This window comes from Copadichromis virginalis, linkage group LG18 (assembly GCF_057382275.1).
Source record: "Copadichromis virginalis isolate Kocher_CV1m ecotype Utaka linkage group LG18, C_Virginalis_male_GT1.1, whole genome shotgun sequence".
In the NCBI taxonomy this organism is placed as follows: domain Eukaryota; kingdom Metazoa; phylum Chordata; class Actinopteri; order Cichliformes; family Cichlidae; genus Copadichromis; species Copadichromis virginalis.
The window spans coordinates 4,634,573-4,652,905 of record NC_140635.1 but is presented as its reverse complement, the minus strand read 5'-3'; the positions used below and the strand labels follow the sequence as shown (position 1 = coordinate 4,652,905).

Sequence of the window (18,333 nt, the reverse complement as noted above, 5' to 3'; positions counted from 1 at the left end):
GGCTCGGTCGGGCCCCTTGCGGGGGCTCGATTCACTCTGGCACAGCTGACTGCCGGCAGAGCCCGCGTGTACGTCACTGCCGCCCCCTCTGGCTTCTGCTCTGTGGCTGTTGGGTGACCCCTCATCTGGGGTTCTCCTCAGCTCTTCCCAGGAAGGTGGCACGGTTGCCCCTCCGGTGGTCCTCTTTGGGCGCTCGCACTCTGGGGGCCTCTGGATGTCTGGGGCCTGGATCTCCTCCATGCCTGCTTCATGCCCTGGGGGACGGGGCTATGGCTCCCCACACCTTCTAGCAGATCGTTACATGGAGAAGCCTTTTGAATAGACGAGCACTCATCCACACAGGTGTTCACACACACAAGCTACACCTTTCTTGGCTGCTACCTCAAACCACATTATGCGATGTCAATCTTGCGTGCTGCACAATCACATTCAGTATTTAATATTTACTGTTATTTACACTTAGCTAGATTATTGCAATGGTGTTGTGTTATTATGTTGCTCTCTTTTTTGCTTGTTTTCTCTTATTTTCTTCTCTCAACAGGTGACCTGGGAGATATTTTTTAAGTGCCCTTTCTCACTGTCCCTCTTCCCCTTTTCTTCCTTCCTTCCTTCCTTCCTTCCTTCCTTCCTATCCCCCAGTCATGTCTGTCCTATCTGTAACAACTGAAAATAAATTAAAATAAATAAATAATAACAAAGGTTGATCAAATGGACCAATATGGCAAGGCCGTGATGGTCCATTTGGTAAATTAAGTTAGTTGGGCATCTTTTTTGGCCTTCAGACAATAATTCTGATGGCTAAAAAAAGTAATAAAAATGTATCTAAAACATATTTTAAGATGAATCTTTTTATGACTGAGTAAAAAAAAATGCTAAAATTCGAGTGCAGTGTTGAGTAAAATGGTTTTATTAAAATTTAATTGACCCTTTGAAATTATTTGTTGGAAGTCTTAAATCCCACTGAACAGGGGAAGAGAAAGAGACAGAGACACAAAGATAGCAACACAGAGGTAAATAAACATGGAGACAAGACACTGAGAATAAGACAGAAGGGGAAATGCCCAAAGTCTCATATCTCTGACAAGTTAAGTCACTTTTATTCATAAAAAAAACCCAGAACTTAAATATAATTATAAACCCCACATAAACATAATCATAGAACAATTAAAAGTAAAACATACCAAAAACACATCAAATGGAGAGTGAAGCAAATATTATTAATAACAACAAATGCACATATTAATAATATAAACCAAAATCCTTCAATAAAAAGGCTACAAACAGAAACAACAATTTGAAACAGCAATAAGAAAACAGTGAAAGTGACTACAGATATAGACCTTCCTAGGGAGGCCTGAAGTGCAAACATACCCTCTACACTCCCTTCATAAAACAGGGGACCATGATTACCACCATAGTTGGCCGGTCTGAAGGCACTGACCTCAACTTCCATACAATGTTTGAGCAGGACAACCAGGACAGACCCACAACATACAGAGCCTTAAGTGACCGCAGGCAAATCTCATCCACCCCACCACCACAGTGATGGGCAAGTCTCCCTGCCCACTGTACAAAATGTGCTTCACAGACGTTGTTTCATGTTGTAAAGATTGTGCCTTAAAAAAATAGCCACAAGAAGTTTTAAAGAAATCTTTATTTCACTTTTAAGACACATAACCAACACCAACATACGAATCAACAGGATGAGCACATGCTGAAATTCAGTCTTCATGAAAATCAAGATTAAATCACAAAATGTTTGGTCTCATGTGTGTTTCTTTCCAGCTTTGACTCTGTGGAGTAAAACCTCTCCACTAAACAAAAAAATAAAACATCTCAGCAACTTTTTTGTCACCTCCACAGCTCAACACGATACAAATATCACATCAAATGAATGTAAATACGTGTTTCATCTTCATTACAGGTTTTAATGGAATATGCAACAAACAGAATTAGGGCTGTGACATATCATATGATCTGCAATAATACTGGTATAAATGTTTACAAAAAAGTGTGTTTAGAGGAACATCATGTGTTTGCATTCACCCCAATGAGTCAACCCCAGTCATGTCTCACAGCCAGAGCCATATGTCGGGCTCCAGTCACAGTTTGGTAGCTGAATGTTCGCAAAATATGCAAGAAAACTTTTCCCACTGAAAGTGAAAAAAGCAAACCTGTTACAACACTTTAAGCAAAAACACACTTGAGTACAACCGGGCTGTGAAGGCACGTGAGCAGGAGATACTAGCAGCAGTGATGTGCGACCCAAAGGTAAACAAATGATTCAACCATGCATCACTGGAGCACTCGCGAGTTACATTTCATATAACAGCAAGAGCAGTCAGTGGATGGAAATTACTGATGTGCTACACGGTGGAAAAGCAGGAGGTTAAAAAGCTCGACCCAAGATGAAACAAACCAGGTAGAATTTCTTTTCCTTATATGACAGAATTGTGCAGGCTCCTTAAGCATTACAAGGTTATTTTGGATATTAAGCTAGAGTGTAAGCACTTGTAATACACTTTTCTTAAAACTTCCAGGAAAAACACCCCTGAGGATACTTATGTGCTCATATTTCATGTATGCCGTGTCACTAACATTGCACTATAATGTTGTTCATAGAGTATTTAAAGGTAGAATGGGAGGCAGAGCCTTCAGCTTTTAAGATTAGACTTAAAACTTTCCTTGTTGCAGATGGGGGTCCCTCCCTGAGCCTGGTTCTGCTGGAGGTTTCTTCCTGTTAAAAAGGAGTTTTTCCTTCCCACTGTCGCCAAAACGCTTGCTAATAGGGGGTCATATGACTGTTTGGGTTTTCTCTGTTTTCATTGTATTATTGTTGGGTCTTTACCTTACAATATCAAGCACCTTGAGGTGGCCACATTTTCACACTTTGAATTAGCTAAGCTGTCATCAGTGACAGCAGCTCACTGGAAGAGAAAGATGGAAAATCCATCATTTACTTACACATATAAATGCTGCTGCCTGCCGAGCTGATAAAATGTACATTATTTTTTTTAAATGTAAGTTTCTTGAAATATTATTTTGAGGCTATATCTCCCACCCCTACATACAATAAACAATACAGAGTTTTTTAAGGAAGGAGGTCATCTGATCTGCTCTGATCTGGCTTCTCAGTGGACTGCTTCATCTGACAGTTCTCCCACTTTTAACTAGTGTGAATCCTCATGTGTCTTTGTAACTGTATCCTCTGAATGAAGCTTTTCCCACAGGTGCTACATGAATGAGGCTTCTCACCTGTGTGAATTCTCATGTGAGTTTTCAAGTTTATCATCTGACTGAATCCCCTCCCACAGGTGCCGCAGGAGTGCAGCTTCTCGCCTGTGTGGCTTCTCTGGTGTCTCTCCAGTGTTGGTTTCTGACTGAAGCTTTTCCCGCAGGTGCTACAAGAATAAGGCTTCTCACCTGTGTGAACTGTCATGTGCTTTTTGAACGTTGATTGGTCTCTAAATTCTTTTCCGCAGATGCCACAAGAATAAGGCTTCTCACCTGTGTGGATTCTCATGTGAGTTTTCAAGTTTATCATCAGGCTGAATCTTTTTCCGCAGGTGCTGCAAGAATGTGGCTTCTCACCTGTGTGAACCCTCATATGTCTCGTTAGTTTGGATCTGTACTCAAAGGTTTTTCCACAAATCTCACATTTCACAAACTTTTTACTTGTGTCAGTTTTACGCTGACTCTCTGACACAGGAAAGTTGTCTTGCTGATCTCTGCTCTCTGGTTCAGGAGAGCTGGAAGAAAGGAGATGTTCACTGTCCAGCTCTGGCTCACTTTCCTCATAAGTAGGAGCCACCATGAAGATAATAATGCCTTCAGTCTCCTGCTTCACTACAAGCTGATCTACGTCCTGACTGGTGCAAGGTTCCTCCTCTTCCTCTTTTATCTGTGGAAGCTCCGGATCCTCCTGGTCGAGGCTGAAGTTTCTCTCCTGGTCCCCAAAAACCAGTTCCTCCTCACATTCATGCTGTTGTGGGAAAGCTGAGGTGACAAATGGACAAAATTACTTGTCTTAGATAAATATAGAAGTATAACAAGAATGACTACTCGGCAGTGGTGTCTACAGCTGTCCATTTCCAACTCTACAACAGAGTTTAATCAAAATATCATCCGAAATATCATCATATCATTTACCCAGACCTGGAAACTGTTAAAATAAGATTTCATGCACTCACTTCTAACACGTTAGTAAATTTCTATGCACCAATCACAGTTTGTCCACCAATTACTGTTGGAAAGATGTTTATGTAAATGATAAGACAAACATCAGACAGAAGGGGAAATTTAAAAGTAGGATTAAAATATGGGGATAAAAAGCAGCGAAGCTCTCAGAAAACCTCGACTAACAATCAGCTGAGTTTATTTAAACACTGGCCTTGAAGAACTCTGATGTGTTTCCAAAATATCTTTATTGAATGAATTAAAGTCATATTAATTTTTAGGTAAGACCATTACGGTTTTACATACCCCTGCTGTGTAAGTTCATTTCAGGTTTCCAGATGTTATCCAGCTGTCTGAGCTGCTCTTCTTCAGTCCAGATGAGGCCTTCATCCTCCTGTTTGAGTACAATCTTTTCTACGTCATCGCTGATGCAGAGTTCCTCCTCTTCCTCTTTGATCTGTGGAGGATCTGGGCCCTCCTGGTCCAGACTGGAGTTCCTCTCCTGGTTGGAGACCTGCTGGTCATACAGGCACTCCTCTTCCTCACACTTCATGTTAGGGGGAGATCTTGAGGAACAAAGGGTCACTGAGGAAAAAGGTTAATAATGTGATGACAGGAAAACACATCTGAGCAAATATAGTCCACTCTGAGCATGTCCTCATATGTGAGTGAAATTTAAACTGTACAAATGTGAACAATGAAAGTGTAAGTTACTCTCGAGCTCTGATACTCTTATTAGGAAAGTTCAGAGTACAAATCATTCAGGTAGCTGCTGCCAGCTTCACGCTGCAAGTAAATGTTTGTCATTGTTGTAGATTAAACTGAAAATCTCACAGTGCCATAGCAGATAAGTACCAGTCAGGTTTCACAGCCAGTCATTGCACAGAATCAACCCAACTAAAGTCATCAGTGATCTGAAGATTATTAGGGACTCAGAGTTTCAGTCTTAGTTCTATTTGATCTCATTGCTGCCTTTGATACTGTTGATCATGACATTTTAAATCAAAGGTTTCATCATTTAGTTGGTTTAACTGGACAGTTCTCAATTGGCTCTCGACCTTTGACCCAGTTAAACCTCTCAGGTCATCAGGTTCAGATCTGTTAACTGTTCCCAAAATCAGATGTAAGTGTGCTAAGAGTGTGTTCAGTTACTGTGCTCCTGTTCTTTGGAGCATGCAGCCATAGTTTGCCTGCTGTGGCTGCATTCAAAACTAACAACTATGTTTCCATGCTTTGTGAATAACACTGACATCTGTGAGATTTGAGCTGATTTAGTTCGAGTTAAGACTGTTTATTAGAACATTACAAAGTTATTTTAAAAACTTCATCATTTTCTTGAACCCAAATATAATTCAGTTGAAAAATATACATTTTAACATGAGGTGAGGATGGTGGGGGAGGCACGATGGTCTTGTAGGGTTAGACCCTGATTAAGGGGTATTTTTGAAAGTAAAGCCCATCTCTCAAAGTCCCTGCCGGCCTGCCTCCACCTCGGGAAGCCTGTGGGTGCAGACGGAGGTGAGGAGCACCACAGGCGGCAGAGGACTGTCTGTAGCCCCGGAGTGAGGGTCAGAGAGCCGAAGCAGACAGCGAACTGTGGCACAGTGCAGAAAACAGAAGCTTTCCCTCCCTGCCTCCTTTATCTTAATCTTCTAAATAAATCTTCTATAAAGGCACTTTCTCTCGGTCTCAAGGTTTGTTTAATGCTAAAAGTTTACCGTAAAAAAGAGACGCACTTGTGTGATTAGCCGCTCCCTGATTTCAGTATGTTAGCCTACAAGCTGAGCTCTGATCAGGTCCTACATGAGTTGTATTCTTGTGTTAGTCCACTGAGACCATCGCAGTTTTACCTGTTATGCGTAACTTTATCTCGGGTTTCCGGCTGATATCCAGCAGTCTCTGCTGAAGGTTGATCTCATACTGGACGATCAGACGTTCTGTTAACCTCAGAGCAGATTTCTTCTGCAGCAGTCAGCCGGTCTCTCCACTATTGCTTCTAAACGACCAATAAAAAAAATGTAATTATAGAAAAACACTTCTGAGAAGATAAAGTTTTAGTTAAAGTCTGTAATGAGGGCATGTTGCTCACATTTGCAGGTGAAATTAAAAGTGTGTAAAAATGAAGTTATTTGTGCACTCTGATGCAAATGAGAACTTGAGTTCTGACATTTTTCAGCAACATTAAGAGTAAAAAAAACCTTTCAAACAAAAAAGAACTCACTTATTACTGACTGACTGATGATCTATTTTGGAGTTGATCTCGAAACTGATCTACATCTTGATATTTTTCAAAATAATCTTCACTATTGGGGGTGGCTGTAGCTCAGGCGGTAGAGCAGATCATCTACTGATCGGTTCGATTCCCGGCTTCACCTAGTCTGCATTTCAAATATCCTTGGGCAAGATACTAACTCCAAGTTGCCTCAAGTTGCTCTTTGATCTGTGGAATGTGTGTCTGAATGTTGGTAGAAAGCACTAAGAAAAATGTGCTTGTGCGAATGGGAGTGAGTGGGTGAATGCACAAGTTTTGTAAAGCGCTTTGAGTGCTCAAGATTGAGTAGAAAAGCGCTATATAAGAACCAGTCCATTTAAAACTCCCTGTCATGTTTTCACGAATACACATTAAATAGATCTGACTGATACAAACTGTAGGTTTAATATTAATGTTAACACTTCAGAAAAGCGATTACAGTTTTACCGCTGGTCTGTAAATCTTTCTCAGGTTTCCAGATGTTATGCAGCTGTCTGAGCCGCTCTTCCCCGCTCCAGACGACGATGCCTTCATCCTCGTGTTTCACTACAAGCTGTTCTCCCTCTTGACTGATGCAGAGTTCCTCCTGTTCCTCTTTGATCTGTGGGGGATCTGTGTCCTCCTGGTCCAGATTGAAGTTCCTCTCCTGCTTCCAGACCTGCTGGCCAGCCAGATCTTCCTCCTCCTTACACTTCATGTTGATGTGGGACTTGAGGAACAAAGTAAAAAGAAAAAGATTAGACAGGTAAAGGTGCAGCCTCAGTCAGCAGGGCTGTACACTGTGAGCATGTTGCTCACATATGTGAGAGAGGTTTGTACAAATGTTTCAGAAGCACCATGTGACTCCCTCTCTTTGTTGGAAAGTCTTATTAATTCACTTTATAACTATTACTTTGAAGATCAATTTCTACCATCACAAAAATATTATGACCTCTTTAAAAACAAACAACGGCAACTACATGACTTAAATTCCATGTTTAGATGAAGGTAATGGTCAATGCCTTTTGACAGGGGAAAAACCTCCACACAGAAGAATCTTACTTGGCTGAATCATAAATTATTCACCATGATTAAAACTGCAGATGAGCAATAATCTGCATTTTATTTTAGCCAAAGAGGAATGTTTCTGTTTGTCTGTGATCTGACTTTTTCTGCTGGGTCCAAATTTCATTTTATCCTGTGTAAGTTTGTTTCTCTTCCTGTTAACTAGCAAAGTCAAAATCACCTTGATTCATTTAACTTTAATTCAATTATAAATGTAATCATTTTATTGAACAATTAATTTCATTTCAATGAAAAACAATTACTTAAAAGAAAGAGATTAAGTTGGAGAGAGACATGTGGCCATCTTTTAGTGAGTTAGACCCTGATTAAGGGGTATTTTTAAAAGTAAAGCCCATCTCTCAAAGTCCCTGCCGGCCTGCCTCCACCTCGGGAAGTCTGTGGGTGCAGACGGAGGTGAGGAGCACCACAGGCGGCAGAGAACTGTCTGTAGCCCCGGAGTGAGGCGTCGTGAACCGAAGCAGACAGCGAACTGTGGCACAGTGCAGAAAACAGAAGCTTTCCCTCCCTGTTTGGTTTTGATGTGTCTCATGAAAGTCTATTGTTAAAAGTTGACCTTTAAAAAAAACCGACGCACTTGTTTGATTAGCTGCTCTCTGATTTTAGCCTGTTAGCTTACAGACTGAGCTCAGATCGTTCCTGTGTTAGTTCATTGAGAACATCACAGTTTTACATACCTGCTGCGTGACTTCATCTCGGGTCTCCGGCTGATATACAGCAGTCTGAGCCAGTGGCGGATCTCATCATCCTGGACGACTGTTTTTAATGTTTTTAACCACGGAGATTTCTTCTGCATCATCAGTCTCTCATTGTTAAACTCTCCCAGAAACTGAAGACAGTTGTGCCATTTCCGCGCTTCTTGTTCTTCTATTGAGTAGACGGCAGACTACACATGTCCAAGGGTAATACTGTCCTCCTCAGGCCATTGGCATCAAGTCAAAGCCTTAAAGTCTGGTACTTTGCGCATGGTCATTTTTTACGAACAGCAGAATCACAAGACAAAGCGTGCCAATGTTTATACTTTTCACTGTGACTGCCAAATAGATGAAAAAGTAGATGTTAAAAAACAACTTATAGTTTTGTCATTGGGCTGGTAGAAAGCTATGAGTTTCTGTCCCTTTGTCTGACCTTAGAGACTTATTTTAAAAGGAAACATTACAATCCTTTAAAGCAAGTATTTTCACCTCTGTTCCCCCCTCTGTACTTAGCTTTTTTGTTGTCATGTCAGTAATTGTCCAGTTGATGGCTCCCTTGGATCACAAGCCTGTCTCATGAGTCCAAGTGAATATATTCTTAATAAACAGCTTTGAAGAATTTGTGACCAACTTTGTTTAATTCGGAACATCATCATCATGAGTCAAACTCACTCTTGGATCTACAAAATATTGAACAAAAACAAACATCACTGAATCATAAGGTATTTGCTCCAACTCTTAGTCCAGAAACACATGAGTGAACTAGATCAGCTGCTCCTCCAGTTCAGCTGTGGATTTATATCATTATTTATATTTGTAAAGTGGATATGCAGTTTTTCAGTACTAATATAAGCATTTTATATCATTGCTTTATTGACAGATGTTTGGTGTTCAAGGTCAGGCATCAGTTTGAAAAAAACAAACAAACACACTGAGTTGAACTTGAACTTCCTACTGACAAAAACTAAAATTGGTGCAAAAATAACCAGAAACATATAAGAAGCATCCTGGAGGTGCTGCAGACAAGATAGGACCAATAACATGTCAACAGGAAATCCTTTTTACTAATTTGTTTATTTCTTTTTAGATTTTTACTCTCCATTTTAAGTCATGATGTTTGCTGATACTGTGTTCCTACTGTTTGTTCTCATTAATAGTTCTGTTTTTAACATTCTGTGCTGAAGCTGGAGGAAATGTTTCTACAGTGTCAGATGATACAGCTCCAAACTAAATAAGTGACTAACTAACGATGCTTTAATACACTTTACTATAAATTATGATATAGTGCACTTTCTTAAAATTTCTTATTGCTCTGTAATTAATTGTTTTCTTTATAAATGTACAAATGAGAATAAAATCTGTGTGATAAAGGAAGGTCTGTAGACTTCTCTGTTAAGATCAGTGAAGAGAAACAACAACATACAAATACCTAAGAAAAATATTCAGTAAACATTTAGAAGATAGAGAAGTTTATGTTGTCATGTGGAGAAATGTTTCAAATAAAAATATCCATAAGCATTGATAGTCTCCATGGCTGAACAGACACAGGAAAGAGCTCCACCTATAAAACGTAAAAACATCAAGACAACATGTTGAAGATGTCGAGGTACTGCCCATAATGTTTGACTGACATCTGATTTATGTGCAGCACATAAATACCACAATAATGATGGAGAGAAACTAAAAGGGAACTAAAATACAGATTTAAACTTACAACAATATGAAAGACTTCAGTCTATTTCACTTTAATCAACTCAGCAGTGTCTCCATACCAGTAAAGCCTCAGTCCAGCATAGAGCGGCTGAGTGAATGTGGTCTGGACTCTGTGGAGGAGAGTCATGGTTTCAGAGACGCTGTAGAAGGACAAAATACCTGCTCTGTGATCCAGGTACACTCCTACTCTGGAGGAACGAGGACCTGAGACAGGAGTTTCAATGTTGTTGTACCAAAATGTAAAACTGTTGTTGTAACAATATAATGAACAAGATTTGTCATTATGTCCAAAAACACATTCATTACCTCCTTTTCTGCTGATATTCTTGTATGCGACTGCTACATCAACTCCTTCCCCTCTCCACTCCACCTCCCAGTAACAACGTCCAGTCAGACTCTCTCTACTCAGGACCTGCCACCTGTTAGTGAATCTGTCTGGATGATCAGAATAAGACTGTTGTTGTTTCATTAATGTTGCTTTTCTGTTCCCCTCTGATAATAACAGCAGTTTGTTTGCTGTGTTTGGATCCAGTGTGATTTCACATGAATATTTTAAGAATCCAGCTCTGGTCTTTGGCTCTGGTTGTGACAGTGAAACATCCACTTCAGTGACTGTCAGTGAGATGTTTGTCCATTCCTCTCTCAGAATGTCCTGTAGTTTATCTCTGACCTCTGACACAGCTGCTGTCACATCCTCAAAGTAGCTCAGAGGACGGATATTGATGCTGGATGAGTCTGTAGACTCACTGAGTGCTGACAGTGAGGGGTAGTTGTGTAGAAACTGGATGTGATCCTCTGTGTGTGAGAGCTGCTTCAGCTCAGCATCTTTCCTCTTCAGCTCAGTGATCTCCTGCTCCAGCTTCTCCTGAAGCTCTTTGACTCGACTCACTTCAGTTTCCTGCTGGGATCTGATCTGCTGCTTCACATCAGAGCTTCTTTTCTGGATGAGATGGATCAGCTCAGTGAAGATCTTCTCACTGTGCTCCACTGTTTGATCAGCAGACTGATTGATGGCCTCCACCTCCTGTTGAAGCAGCTTCACATCTTTCTCTCTGTCCTGGATTCTCTGCTGGATGTTTTGTCGACTCACCTCCAGCTCTCTCTGCCTCTCAGTCCTTTCTGCTGCAGCTGAGACTGTGTCGTGGCCTTTATGTTCATCCACAGAGCAGAGATAACAGATACTCTGCTGATCAGTACGGCAGAACATCTTCATCACCTCATCATGACGAGAGCAGATGTTCTCCTGGAGCTTCTTGGAGGGCTCCACCAGCTTGTGTTTCTTTAATGGAGCCACATCATAATGAGGCTGAAGGTGTTTCTCACAGTAAGATGCCAGACAGACTAAACAGGACTTGAAGGCTTTTATTTTTCTTCCAGTGCAGACATCACAGGCCACATCTTCAGGTCCAGCATAGCAGTGATCAGCAGGAGCAGCTTGGAGTCCAGTCTTCTTCAGCTGCTCCACTAAAACTGCTAACATGGTGTTTTTCACCAGGACAGGCCTCGCTGTGAAAGTCTGTCTGCACTGAGGGCAGCTGTAGATTTTCTTCTTTTCCTCTTCATCCCAGAAGCTTTCAATACACTTCATGCAGTAGCTGTGTCCACAGGGAATAGTCACCGGATCCTTCAGTAGATCCAAACAGATCGAACAAGAGAAGGTTTCTCGATCCAGCTGAACTCCTTTCTGCGCCATTTCTCCTCTCAGTGTCAGTGACTGTGTAAGTTTCACTTCCTTAATATAGAAACTGGTCTGATCTGAACAACAAGTGTTGCTGCTGTGAATGGGGCCTGCCAGCTCTAACACACGTTGGTTACACCCATCTTCATAATGTAGATCTAAAGGGGAGGGAACACAGAAAGATATGGACAGACAGGAGGTGCTGAGCTAGAGAGCAGGAAGAAGAGGAAGGGTTTTCATGCTGTGATTCATTCCAGAAAGCAGGAAGAGGCTCTGTGTTTAATTGTTTTTTGTTCAAACCTTTAACTAAATAATATAAATGTCAATAACTGGATGCCTCTCTATTCTTTTTGTTAATCTGCTAAATGAATAGTTTGTTTCTTTTAACAATTCAAATAGCAGAAATGAACAGCTGACAGCTTGTCAGACTCAGACTGTAAACCATAGAGACAGTTTATATATACATTTAGTCAGGGCAGTGCAGAGATGTTTAAAGGGGCGGGTGCTCACAGTTAAAAAGGGCACATAGAAGCAGGCTGAAGAACAACAACCCACATTCATCAAGAATCTAATATGGAATCACATCACACTACATCACTGTCATCAGGTGGGCACAATGCAAAGCAAACGTAGCCCATTTTTTACCTGATGGGGTACAATGTTGCTGTTTGGGGGGTTGCTTCTGCTCTTGCTGCTGATAGTGCTGGAGGGCAGGGCTGTGTTGATCTGAGACTGTAGAGATTAAACAGTCCACAGGAGAGAGGGTAGCTGATTAAACAAGTGTTATGAGATAATAATAAAACGCAAAGATTTGTTGCCTTATGGTTCCAAGCGCCGTGACCAAACTGGGAAATAAACTAAGCTCTGCCTGTGAATCACTCTTTGCCTCTCTTCTTCCTTCCATCTCCTCATCTCATCTATCACATTCCACTTGCTGTCCATCTGAGAACAAGGCACAGTTTGCTATTGAATCCATCTATTATTTAATTATACATTTTAACAACTCTTGCACCTAATCCCCTTAGGCAGAGCAATGAAATGCACAGCTTTGGAGAACCGATCGATGATGGTCAGAATAACTGTTACCTGAGGATGGTGGGAGACCAGTGATGAAGTCCAGTGCGATATGAGACCAGGGGCATCTAGGAACGGGCGAAGGAGGCCAGCAGGAGGTGAAACCTAAACTGGAAAAAACTAACACAACACAGAACTGAAACCTAAAATGGAGATGCAGGGAGACGACACAGAATGATGCAGGAAAAAACACAGATGAACCGGCGAGGAGCACACGAGGACACATAGTATAAATACACACAGGGGGAGACATGGAATGGCAAAGACACAGCTGAACCTAATTGACTACATGAGACAGGGGAAATGTGAACAGAACACACTAACATAAGACATGGACCTTCACAATAAAACAGGAAATGCACAGAGACATGATACAGACACTAAATAGAGGGGAACACAGAAACCAAACTCTAAGAACTAACTAAGGCTACATTCACACTGCAGGCGAAAGCGCATTAAATCCGATTTTTTTGACCCTATGCGACCCTATATCCGATCATGCTACGACAGTGTGAACGGCACAAATCCAATATTTTCAAATCTGATCTGGGTCACTTTCACATGTGGTACTGAATACTGAATCTGAATATGCAAATTAGGGGAAATTTACATCAAATTAAATGAGTAATGGCTGATTTGATGACCAAAATCAATGATGGTACTTAGAAACACATGACATTACACATTACATTTTCATGCAGTTAGAAGTTTGAACCTGCAGCTTTATTAAATGAACACCTGGTATCCAACAAGGGTTTAGTTTAAACTTTAGGAACAAAAAAGTAAGAATCAACAGAATTAAACAAAGAACCAACAGCACAGGAAAGTTTAATCTTCATGAAAAACACATGCAGTGACTTCAACGTCCACAATAACACAATGTGTTTGGGCTTATGTGTGTCAGTTTCCAGCTTTAATCTTATGTAACAAGACCTCTTTATAGGTCAATAGAGGAATGAAGTCATTGTTGAACTACAGCTTGTGTGTGTGTCACCTCCACAACCTACAACAATAAAATATGATCTTTGAGTAGTGATATGGGAGTAAAATATACCATACTGATGTGAATAGGAGGTCATCTTTTCCCTCGGCTGTTAGGGTACCTGGGCCGTTGACCCAGTGTTTTGTGTTTGTGGTTTTTTGAGTCTTGTTTAATCATTATTCTGTTCTCTGTGTATCTTATGTTTCCTAGTTATCAGAATCAGAATACTTTATTAATCCTTCAGGATTAATAAAGTATTCTGATTTACTTTATTAAATCAGAATTCAAGGGCTTACGCTCTTGAATTTATTCAGTATTTGTTGTTTAGGTTGTCTTGGTTAGTATTTGGTCCCGTTCATGTCTTTGTCTCGTGTCTTCTCTCGTCCCTTGCTCTCTGTCCTTTTTGCTCTGCTGCAAACAGAAAAAACTGGAGCTTCTGGTCTTGGCCAGATCTCTTTTGAAAAAGACATTTTAAAGTCAATGAGACTTTTTACCAGATAAATAAATAAAGAATATAAAAGTCTTCTACTTTATGATGGAAATGTTCTTTCTGGCTCAAAATGACATCATTTATCTGAATCTGTAGAAGAAGAAACAATCTCGGAAAGTCACTTTACTCTGTGTCTCACTGGATGTTCAAAGTTTTTAACAAAAGAGAAAAAGAGAAGCATTCTTTGATTTTAGTCTGTTAGCCCACAAGCTGAGTTTTTATCAGAGTCCTGCATGAGTCAGTGTTATTTCACTGACACCATCACAGTTTTACACACCTGTTCTGTATGACTTTGTCTCAGGTTTGCGGTGATATCCAGCACTCTGAGCTGATGGCAGATCTGGTCAGTCCACAGTAGCTTCAACCACTAAATTATCTCTAACACATCACCAAACCAAAGTCTTCCTGCTAAGAGTACATCAAAGGTGAAAAGCGAGCCTAGAATGTCATCATTTCTGCTCTCCTCTTTCTTCTTCTTCTACTTCTGGACCGCACACATCTTTTTTTTTTTTTTTTGCCTGTCCCGTTTGGCTCTTTTGCCATCAGAATTATTGTCTAAAGGCAAAGAAAGATGCCCAATGGATTTACTTTACCAAATTGACCATCCCAGCCTTGCCGTAATGGTCCATTTGATTCACCTTTTATTGTTTATTTTATTTTCACTTGCTGAATACGGGACAGACTTGACTGGGGGAAAGAAGGGGAGAAAGAAAGAGGGAAAGAGAAACAGCTGAGAAGAGGGACGGGGGAGAAGGGCAAAAAACAAAAACCAACAGAACGGGCAGAGAAAAAAAATGCATATATCAATCACCTGGATCACCTGTTGAGAAAGAAAAAAGAGAACAAGCAGAAGAAAACAAGAGTAATAGAATAAACAACATCACAATGATATATGGGAATATGACAGTAAATACTAAATATTAAACATTATTGTGCAGCACATAAGATCAACAGAACACAGTGTGCTTTGAGGTAGGAGCCAAAAAGGGTGTAGTTTGTGGGTGTGATCACCCGTGTGTACACCTGTGAGCATGGACGCGCTTGTTTTTAAAAGGTTCCTTCATGTAATGATCTGCTAGAGGGTGTGGGGGGGCCACAGCCCCGTCCTCCAGGGCATGAAGCAGGTATGGAGGAGATCAAAACTCCAGACATCCAGAGGCCCCCAGAACACAAGAGACCAAGGAAGACCCACAGAGGGGCAGCCGCGCCACTGTCCCAGAAAGAGCTGAGGAGAGTCCCAGATGAGGGCTCACTCAGCAGCCGCGGAGCAGAAGCCAGGGGGAGTTGCAGTGACGCGCCCGTGAGCTCCGCCGGCAGCCAGCCGTGCCTGAGTGACCGAGCCCCAGGCCGAGAGGTCGGGGGCACCCCACCTCCGAAGTGGCCCGAGCGAGCCCCAGGCTCCAGGTCCCGATAAGCGGCCGCCAAGGAGTGAGCCGGCGTGCACCTGGACGCCCATCCCCAGACACAAAGAACCACCAACGCACCGATGTCTGAGGGAGTCCGCCACTGGCAAGGGAAGTGGTGGTGGGGGGTGGGGGGGGGGAGAGATAGGCCTCCAAACCTTGGAGGGCCTGAGATGTCCCCAGAGAGGTGGCGTCTGATACCCAGCCTGACATATAGACACAGACATACAGGCACACACAGACACAAACATCCATTCCCACCCTCATGCTCTCATATGCACTTACTCCACACTCAACCGACGTGGAGACAGACATAAAGAGACGCTGTACACACGATCACACTCCCCAAGCGTACTCTACGAACCGGGTCTAGGTACCCTTGCCCCTGGAGGGGGGGGGACAGCAAGTAACGTAATATTGGTCAAGTGATCAGTTTGATATCAATCTTTCGTGATTCACCGTCATATTTACATTATTTGTACGGTACGAATGATTTGCTTTGGTACCTGGTCGAACTTAAGCTCTCCTTAGTATGGCTGGCTCCGTTTCTCCAACAGTGCACTCACAGGCAGCAGCTGCCCCGCCCCCTCGCTCAGTCGCTTAGTGCCTGAGCTCGGATCATACCAATATCAGGGGGGGATTCACGCACAGTCGTAAATTCCCACAGTGTGCACTATGTGCTTCGAATATTGTGTGTACTTTTTGTTTTATACAGTTGTCAGCCAGGCATCTAACTATGAAAAAAATTACACTCCAAAAGACCCCGGGCTTCTGACAAAACAACCCGGGCTTAAGCCCAGTAAGCCTCCCCCACGCTCCGCCCCTGCTTGAACATCCGATGACCTGTATAGTGCACTCTATGTAATATTTTGTATTGAATTAATTGAAGACTGGGATTTCTGATTAGATGAAAGGTTTGTAAGCAAGTCTGAGACCAGAAGTTTTGGTCTAAGTTAGCTGATAAATCCGCTTCCCATTTTGCAATAGGAAGTGATATTGATTCATCTGTTTTAGAAAGCATTCTGTATATTTTGGAAAGTAATTTGGGGGTTTTAAGAGTAAGAAATTGAACCACACTTGGTGGTGTTTGTAGTTCAACTTGACCCGGTTTAAATTTCTTTTTTACTATGGATTTAATTTGTTGATATTCTAAAAATCTTTTCTTGTTGATCCCATATTGTGTAACTAGTCCGTCAAATGAAATAAATTCTGTTCCTTCTAGTATATGTTCTAAATATTTGATTCCTTTACCACTCCAATCTGAAAAGTTTATCATATTATTGTTTTGTAATATGTCAGGGTTGTTCCAGATAGGTGTACGTTTGCATGGGATTAATGAAGACTCCGTGAATTTTAGAAACTCCCACCATGCTGTCAGAGAAGAGCTGATGTTGACGCTTTTAAAGCATTCATGTCGTTGGATGTTTGAGCTGATAAATGGTAGATCTGAAATCTCTAGATTATTGCAAAGTGCTTGTTCTACATCTAGCCAAGGTTCATCTAAGATGGTATGTTTTAGCCATCCTGAGATAAACTGAAGCCTGTTGGCTAAGAAGTAGTGCTGAAAGTTAGGTAGTTCTAATCCTCCTTTATCCTTGGTCTTTTGTAGTGTTTTTAAGCTTATACGTGGGGGTTTATTTTTCCAAAGCAATTTGGACATACATGAATCTAGAGATCTGAACCAATCTTGTGGCGGTTTAGTTGGGATCATTGAGAATAAATAATTTTTTTTTGGTAAGACCATCATTTTTATAGCGGCAACCCTTCCCATGAGTGATATGGGTAGACATTTCCACCTAGCCAGATCACCTTCTACCTTCTTTAAAAGTGGGATGTGGTTTAATTTAGTTAGATCTGCAAGCTTGGGAGAAACATTAATACCTAAATATTTTATATTTCCCGATTGCAGTGGTGTTGAAGAGGAATTATGGAGGGAGCAATTAATCGGTAGGACTGTAGATTTTGACCAGTTAATTGAGTAATCTGATATTCTTGCAAAAGAGTTTATCAATTCAATCACCACAGAGATATTGGTTTGTGAATTTTGGAGAAAGAGTAACACATCATCCGCATAAAGGCTGATTTTATGTTCCATGTTCTTGCATTTTATGCCCTTAATTACTGAATTCTGTCTAATTGCTGCTGCTAGTGGTTCAATAAAAATTGCAAACAGTGAAGGGGAGAGTGGGCATCCCTGCCTGGTGCCCCTCAAGAGACAGAAGCTGGAGGATGTCTGGTCATTTGTTCTGACACAAGCTGTTGGGGAATTATATAATATTTTTAACCAGTTTATGAAAGAGGATCCAAAACCAAATTTGTGTAAAGTTGCAAATAGAAATTTCCAGTTAACTCTGTCAAATGCTTTTTCTGCGTCTAAAGAGAATATTGTAGTTTCTAGGTTTTTACTGTATGAGTAGTCCATCAAATTAAGTAATCTACGTGTATTTGTTGATGAGTGCCTACCTTTTATGAAACCAGTTTGGTCAGGATGAATTAAGAGGGGGGTTATTTTCTCCAGTCTCTTTGAGAGAGCTTTGCAGATTATTTTAAGGTCTACATTTATAAGGGATATTGGACGATAGCTTGAGGGATATACAGGGTCTTTGCCTGGTTTTAGCAGGAGATTAATGTTTGCAGAATTCATATTTGATGGAAGTCTGCCCTTTTCTTTGATTTCCAATAACGTTCTGTAGAAAACTGGTGCTAGAATCGACCAGAATTCTTTGTAGAATTCTGCAGGAAAGCCATCTGGACCTGGAGCCTTATTATTGGGCATACTTATCAGGGCTTCCTGGAGTTCACCTGGTGT

General features: G+C 41.3%; 2 protein-coding genes across 2 annotated transcripts; both read right to left on the bottom strand.

Annotated features, from left to right (window-relative positions):
• Positions 1-1,636: 1,636 nt before the first annotated feature.
• Positions 1,637-6,086, bottom strand: LOC146687012 (uncharacterized). Its single transcript, XM_085437991.1, has 3 exons — positions 6,027-6,086; positions 4,483-4,761; positions 1,637-3,996 (listed from the first exon to the last, which is right to left on the bottom strand). Exons 2-3 carry the CDS (start codon positions 4,727-4,729, stop codon positions 3,167-3,169), a joined length of 1,077 nt encoding a protein of 358 aa, XP_085294117.1. The 5' UTR covers positions 4,730-4,761; positions 6,027-6,086; the 3' UTR covers positions 1,637-3,166.
• A 2,949-nt stretch (positions 6,087-9,035) lies between these two features.
• Positions 9,036-12,721, bottom strand: LOC146687011 (tripartite motif-containing protein 16-like). Its single transcript, XM_085437970.1, has 3 exons — positions 12,662-12,721; positions 12,221-12,307; positions 9,036-11,733 (listed from the first exon to the last, which is right to left on the bottom strand). The coding sequence occupies exon 3, from the start codon at positions 11,588-11,590 to the stop codon at positions 9,920-9,922; it is 1,671 nt and encodes a 556-aa protein (XP_085294096.1). The 5' UTR covers positions 11,591-11,733; positions 12,221-12,307; positions 12,662-12,721; the 3' UTR covers positions 9,036-9,919.
• Between the last annotated feature and the right edge of the window lie 5,612 nt (positions 12,722-18,333).